This window comes from Arachis ipaensis, chromosome B03 (assembly GCF_000816755.2).
Source record: "Arachis ipaensis cultivar K30076 chromosome B03, Araip1.1, whole genome shotgun sequence".
NCBI lineage: Eukaryota > Viridiplantae > Streptophyta > Magnoliopsida > Fabales > Fabaceae > Arachis > Arachis ipaensis.
Window position 1 is genome coordinate 12629403 of NC_029787.2, and position 7851 is coordinate 12637253.

Here is a 7851-nt window from a genome sequence, read left to right on the forward strand (position 1 = left end):
AATGTAATTAAATATGTATAAATAAAAAAGATCAATAAATTTTATTTTTAGGTTTTGTACTATTTTATATTTTTTATTTATGTAGGACCATTAATTCTGTCGGTTCAACCAGTAACTCATCAGTTGAACTAATAAATCAGTAAATTGATAATCTGAACGATTCGATTACTAATTCGATTCTGACAACTATGTTAAAAACCCTTTTTATTAGAAAAAATCAATTAGTTTTCAATTAAAAATTTGAAATTGAGAAGGATAACTTTGATAGAAAAATCAGTTAGTAAAATATAATAAAAAAACATAACAAGAAAGCAAAGATAGTTTAATTTTATTTGCAAAGAAAACAGAATAAGAAAGCAAAGATAGTTTAATTACTGCTAATATTCTCACATTGTTTTTCTTTTGCATTGCTAATTTAATAATTTTTTGGTAATACTTTACCCGTCAGAATATTTTTAACGAATAATGTGTTTAAGAAGTATAGTGTATTTAAGATTTGTATTTAATAAATTAAAAAGTTTATATATTTATGCTTTTAAAAGTTAGCTTATGCTTATTAAAATTAAAAAGTCTAATATAATCCCGTCCATTAATTAGCGTCGCGGATCTGAACTCCATTTAAGGGTCTGCCGCTGGCCAATGGGTTGCTGCATGCACAAGGTGGGGTTCGAACTCCCGACACTTGCTTAAGCAGAGTGAAGTTAATCTAGCGGAGTTTGCAGTTTGCACAGTAGTAGCATTGACATTTTCAATAATCATGCAAGTAAGTAGTAGTAGCATTGGGCTTTAAAAAAATTCTAATGGCCCAATATCTTCAAGGTTGTCATCTGCTTTAAATCAATCAGCTACAAGCTGATTACCTGCTTTTAAAGCTATCATTTCTTGACATTTTTCCTCTTTAAATATGGTTAATTTAGTCCTTTCCCATTCAATAAAAAATAAATCCCTACTAAATAACTTTTCGTGCACATGAACTTCATGTTCCATTTTCACACGTGATAATTTTCCTATAATATGACTCGTAATAACATTTATCATCTCGGTTTCTAACCGTCTATCTACATTCTAATATGCAGTTTGATTCCAATATATCATTATTCCTTACTCTAAATATACACAAATGTAATTGGGGGATGCAATGAAATAGCTAGTTTTAGATGACATTTCCTATGAATGTCTTTTATTTTCTCATCTAGTATGCAGAGACTATTTGGTGATCAATTTGGATGTTTGGGATATGAGCCACTTTGTGCCATTCCTTCCCTCTTTTTGGTATAAGCCTTGGAGTTAACAACGGGCATTCTTGGACACACAGATTAATTAGGGAGGAAGGAAGCCCTTGATCCGGCAAGGATCGAAGAATATCGCAACCATGAATTTCAAGTGTGTGAAGAACATTCAGGTGTTGCAATCCCTTGTGGTTCAGCTTCTTGAGACTATTTAGTGTGCTTATGCGCAGAGAGTTGATATTGCATGGAAGCTTCTCATTCGGAAATGACTCCATGCCCATGCATCCACCTTCAAGCTCAAATCGACGGAGAGATTCAAGACTACACAGACCCCAATCCTCTTGAGGTATGAGTTTATCACAATAAGCTATGGAGAGTACAATCAAACTTGAAGGCAGACCCCCAAGTGGGAGAGATTCAATCGCTGGACATCTGTTTAAAAACAATGTCTTGAGGGATGTAAGAAAGTTCATACCACTGGGCAATGCATTAAGATTCTTGCAATTGGAAATCAATATGGATTCTAAATTTGGAGTATGCAATGCTCCATCTGGTAAAAACCTCAATCTTGGGCAATCTCTAATCTCTAGAGACTCAAGTGATGCAAGATCACCCTTAAACTCTCTGGTAACATTAACTGATTGAAGATTGTGACAATCCCATATACAGAGAATTTTGAGTTTGCAGAAAGAGTCTAAGGTCAAGGTAGTGAGGGAATCACAGCTGCTCCCTATGAACAAATGTTCGAGAGAGGCAAGCTTCTTTCTTGATTCTGAAGAGGGGAGAAATCTCATTCTCCTGCAGTTTCTCATGTAAAGTGTTGTCAAGGAAGCAGCAGGGTAGGGGAAGGATTTAAGTGAACAACAACTTATCAGGTACAACTCTTTAAGGGCAGTTGTTCCTGCTAGTAAGTCATCTGGAAGAGCCTCTAAGGATTCACACCCTTCAATTTTCAGGCTGTGAAGGTTGGATGATAAGGACTTCAATTGTGGTACAGTTGAAACCTTTAAAGTTTCAAAAGATGATCGCAGTTCATCTAAATCTTCTGTCACCAAATTTTCTACCTTGACAGGAAGGTCATCATCAGCTTGTGGGGTGATTGGAATATCAGCTTTACCAAATGAAGATTGTGTGTCCTTTTTCTGTTTAGTTTTGGGAATAATATCAGCTTCAACTTGATTATGCATGCCAGAGAAAGCTTCTGTTGTATCTGAAGATAATAATGGAGCAAGCGGCAATCTGCTTCCTTTGGACTCAGTTTCCTCAATCTCACTTGAAGAGTCAAGAGTGACGGTGTCCTTAAAACTTGAAAAGTCAGAGTAGGATATTGAGGTTGTTTCACGTGATCCTTGTGAATATTTGAGAAAGGATGGATCTGAATGGGTTCTAACAAAACTAGAACTGCTTTTAGACTTCCCCTCATCAGAATAATCGTAATTGGATAATCTCATGTCTATTATATCATCCAAGAGCTTTCTTAAAAGCTCCATCTCATCTTTCTCTTGCTTTTCCAAATCAGACAATCTCTTAGAGAATTTGTGCTCTTCTTGATATCCCATTTGAGACCTCTGTTCCTGTTTCTGCACCTTCCTCTTTATTTTCTTTGATTTTCTCCCCCATGATGAGGAACCTCCTGATCTGGCACTATCTTCAATCTCCAACGAGGTAACAAGACCTTTATGCTTTGCTGCAAACAGAAGTGGGAAGTGGGAACCATAATATAAGAGACCCAAATGGCCAAATTTAAAGGTATAAGGTTTATCATGTCTTAAACACACATCAAAATATAAAGGCACATAGCCTAAAGTTGACTTAAAATAAAACATAAAATTACGATTAAAATTCTTATTAAGATGGCTTTGAAAATAACGATCTTTCCTTGAAAATTGAAGTTCTTAAAACAAGCTACAACTTGAACAAAATGTTAAGGACAAGAATCTGAAAAATAAAAAAGGTACCTCCAAGAACAATATGGCATTCACCACATTCAAAGAGAGAATAATCGGCATGCATACGAAGGATAGTGAAACAGTGGGGGCACATCCCCAACCGCACCTTGGTTGAGTCCTCCATTGTCGAGACACACACAAAGGAACTCTAATAAAAAAGCATCACAAGATCAAAGTGAAAGCTTGGCTTAAGTAAAATGCTTATTCTTTTTAAGAGTACAAACACATTTTCAGAACATTTTACCCAATCAAACTTTAGTTATAGCTTTCTTTTTCATTAGCTAAGAAAAATCTAGCACCTTTATTAATCCTTGGTTCGTGTTCAACACGTTAATCTTTGTAATAGTAAAATCATGCTACGTATTAATTTGCAACATTTAAGCCGTTCGGAATGGCATCCTGGCTAGTGATTCATTTAGGTATGCACCAAATTCTAGTTAGTTATAAGTATAAGCAATTTCAGGCTACTCATTTGTGATAAAGCTTCAACTGGTAACTCTTCCCTGCTTTCACAAAATTCTCGCAGAACTATGGCTTAAGGTTTTCTGCTATCTGAAATATTAGACCTTTTAAAATTATTTAGATTCTAAATAAAAGTGGCAACCTACAACAATTTCAATAACTATTTTACCTTGTTTTCTAGTAAGACATTGCTTAGATCCTTTTGATTCCATAACCTGCTCCACTTTCTTGGTTCGTGGGGTGATTTTTCTCGAACAATACTTCTACCCAACTCTCTCAACAGATCGTGCATAACTATTTTCCATCCATCAACAGTTATGAGTGATTTATCAATGAGAATTCTTATACCAATATCAGGATGAAATCCTCTAATACGTAAAATATCTTTCACGTATTCTTCACTGTCATTTGAAAAGAAACAAGCAATATCAAGAAATATTTCCTTTTCCATATCCTCAAGTGCATCAAAACTGATTCGTAGCACATCCAGAATCTCTTCTGTTGGCTTTTCTTTCAATCTAATCAATGCGCTACTCCACTCTGACACATTTCGCCCAAACAAAAATGAGCCCAATACTCTGATTGCTAACGGATGTCCATCAGCATATTTTAATGCAGAATTTGTCAAGCTTTCATAATCTTTTGCAACTTGATTACATTTGAAAGCTTTTCTGCAAAACAATTGGAGAGCATTCTCATCATTTAAGAGTGGAACTTTGTAAACGTCGTCCGCTCCATACTCTCTCAATATATGCTCATCTCTAGAAACTATGATTATTCTACTCCCTCTACCTAGCCTTTCCCGTTTTATAGCCAACTTCTCCAATTGAATCCCCTCATCAACATTATCAAGAACTATCAGAACCTTTCTATGGCGTAACCTAGTTTGAATCACATTACTTGCCACTGAAAGATTGCATGTCGAAAAATTTTCTTCCATGAAAGCTTGACAAAGTTGCTTTTGTACACCAAGTGGACCATAACCTCCGTAAATTCTACTTACATCTTCCACAAAACATGAAGCATCATATTGATGAGAGATCTTTTCATATAAAATCTTGGCAAGAGTTGACTTTCCTATGCCACCCATTCCACAAATTCCTACAACTCGAACATCATCCTCTGAGTCCAAAAGTAGAAGCTTTTCTAATTCTTGTAGAGGAGAATGCATCCCAACTATATCATCCGATAGACTTGATGATGGTTTGGGACTCACTATGCTTGGTACCAATTTGACAATATTTTCAATCACAGCCAGTTGTGACCTAAATACACCAAAAAAAAAAAAGAGAACAGACAATCATCACTTACTACAGCACAAGAAAACCTGCATATCAATCAACCATAATTGTTCAATGAAAATTTTGTAATATCCTAATAAATGTTAAGAGTGGTGATCAAATTACTTCAAAAGAATAAATAGCAAGACATAGAACGGGTTACTTACTTATCGTTCTTCAGATCCCAGCCAGAGAGATTAGCTACTTCTATTAGAGCCACCCTCCATCTTCGCACTTGCTCCATCATCTCTGCATCATCTTTGAATCTTTCTTCATGTTTCATAAAGGCTGCTTCATAATTTCCACGTTGCCTTCTGACCTCAGTTGGACTCACATCATAGAAAATTGGCAGAACACGCTGTCCCCGTGTTTCAATGCAGTCAGCTATCTTTGCCAGCTCTTGCAAGCACCATGTGGAGGAAGCATAGTTGATAGAGAAGACCACAATCAGAACCTGTGATCTTTCAATAGCTTCCAGAAGCCCTGCTGATATAGGTCCTCCTTTCTGGAGCCTAGTATCATCCCTGAAGGCAACTATGCCGTGTCTGTGGAGAGCAAGATAAAGATGATCGATGAAGTTGAAGCGAGTCTCCCCTCTAAAACTCACAAACACATCATATTTCCAATTCTTCTCAAGAGACAAGGAGCTTTGGATTCTCATGCAATCCATTGTATGTGTGCACTGCAAATGTGTAATCCAAATATGCAATTATAAGGATTAGTTTGTATCTAAAGGAGATGCATGCTGAGTATTCGGGGAAGAGTGTATAAATATAGTGGCTTCATAGTGAATTAGTCATTTGTGTGAAAATTCTTGCATTGGTTTAGCGTAGCACGGCAGCGTGAACATTAAACAGAATGAAAACACGTTGAACGGATGAAAAGGGAGACATACTTTTCGACGCACGTTTCTTCAATTATTGCTACTTGATGTAAACCCGTAAAGAAATTGAGTTGTGCTTACACAGTTACACCCACTAAAGATTCAAAAATTAAAAACTAAAAGATAACAATATTTGTATTAAATAACTTTTTTGAAATCGTGCAATCATAATTATTTTTTTAAATGTATGTATAAAAAAGCATAGTTATCAAAACCGAACCGGTAATCAATCCGGTCATATAATTGGGTCACCGGGTTACTGGTTCAACTGGTGTGGGTCACTGATCCACCTGGTTAACTCGGTCATAATTAAAAAAATATAAAATTATATAAATTAAATTAAAATAATGTCTTAAAACTTAAAATGCAAGTCTTTACAAACATTAATAATCTAATATCAAGTACTTGTTCTTGAGATGGTGGCGTTTCTGATGGTGTTTGAGATGAAGACATTTTTAAAATTCTAGCCAAAAAAATCAAAAATATTTTCAGCAACAAAAGACTTGCTTAAATCAGTTTTTAAGCAACACAGCAACCACCACCATTTCACAAAAGTTCACTGATTCAACTAACAACAACTCTAAACAAACCAGCAATAAACAACAACAACTCTAAAAAAAACACAGTAAATACAATAGCAGCAACCAGCAACAACTCTATACCAATTACCAAATACCAACACAGCAACCAGCAACAAACAATCCTAAAAAACTAAATACAACAGTAGCAACCACCAAATTCAAGAACAATTTTAACTAAAATTCGCCCAACTTCAACAACTACTCTACAAAATCAAATTTATCCACCAGATTCCATAACAATACCAACTAAAATATGCTCAGGTTCAACAACTCTAAAAATCAAATACAACAGCAACTGACCTGAGGGAGCAGAGGCACTGAGGCAGAAGATGAAAGCATTCTGAGCTTTCTGACGACCACCACTTCCACCCAAATTATCCGAGGGAGCAGAGACTGAGAGTGACGGAGAAGTGAGGCCGTTTTGATGAACACTTTCCGCCGCTGACGAGGTGAGGCCGAGACCGGGTGACGACAAAGTGACGGGGGTGAGGTCGTGAGGGACTGCCGATTGTATAGCTCGAACGACGGAGAGCCGACGGAGAGCCGAGGTTGGCTGGGGGGTTCGGCGGTTCTGTCGGGTCGAACCGAATTCCATCGAGTTTAACGAGTAGTTTGGCCCGACCAGGTAATCGGGTGACCGAATTTTCAGTCGAATCGACCGAATCGAGCCGGATTTGAGGGTAAAAAACACAAATAAATCAATGGAGGATAGTTATTACATGAATGAGCCAAATCGAAAATTGATTCACGAATGAGCCAAATCATACTTATATGTAATTTCAACCTATTTGGTTCGAACTCCAGTTGCATATAAATCGAACCTATTTGGTTCGAACTAGACACACATACTAATATGTTACGTGCATGGAATTGTAATTGAAATGAAACAAATTTTTTATTGACATTAAAAAATGTTTGTAATAAATTATATATTCATTGAAATGGAACAAATTTAAAATGGTGTAATATATACGAAAAAATTATTTATTATATAAAGTTTATAAAAAATATCTTTAAGACCAATTCTAAACTTCTCTAAATTATAGTTAGTGTACTCTTCTGATTTCTAATATAACTTGTACTTTATTTATCACTTATTGTAATAAAAAATTAGGCTTTTTTTTAAATATATTAGTCTCTATTTAGTTTTAATTTTCTGCGTTGTTAAAAAATGTTTCTAAAATCAAATCCTTTTTAACTTTTTTTTTTTAATAATTGGTTTACAAATTTTGTAAGAGAAAAATATACTTTATATCTTTAATTATCTTAATTTTTTAATGTTAAATTTCATTTCGTTTAGATTTACTTTCAACATTTTATTTTGAGTTAATTTTATCTTTATTTGAATTTAATTAAAGAAAATTAAATCCTAATAAAATAAAATTAAAATTAAAATTAAATAAAATTAAATAATCCTCAAGTTGCATATATAAAGTGTATTTTTAATTTAATTCCAATTTTCAATTA

General features: G+C 34.9%; 1 protein-coding gene across 1 annotated transcript; it reads right to left on the reverse strand.

Annotated features, from left to right (window-relative positions):
• Window positions 928–6950, reverse strand: LOC107629657. The gene is made up of 5 exons (XM_016332497.2): window positions 6685–6950; window positions 5088–5602; window positions 3810–4905; window positions 3188–3326; window positions 928–2916 (listed from the first exon to the last, which is right to left on the reverse strand). The coding sequence occupies exons 1-5, from the start codon at window positions 6721–6723 to the stop codon at window positions 1193–1195; spliced, it is 3513 nt and encodes a 1170-aa protein (XP_016187983.1). The 5' UTR covers window positions 6724–6950; the 3' UTR covers window positions 928–1192.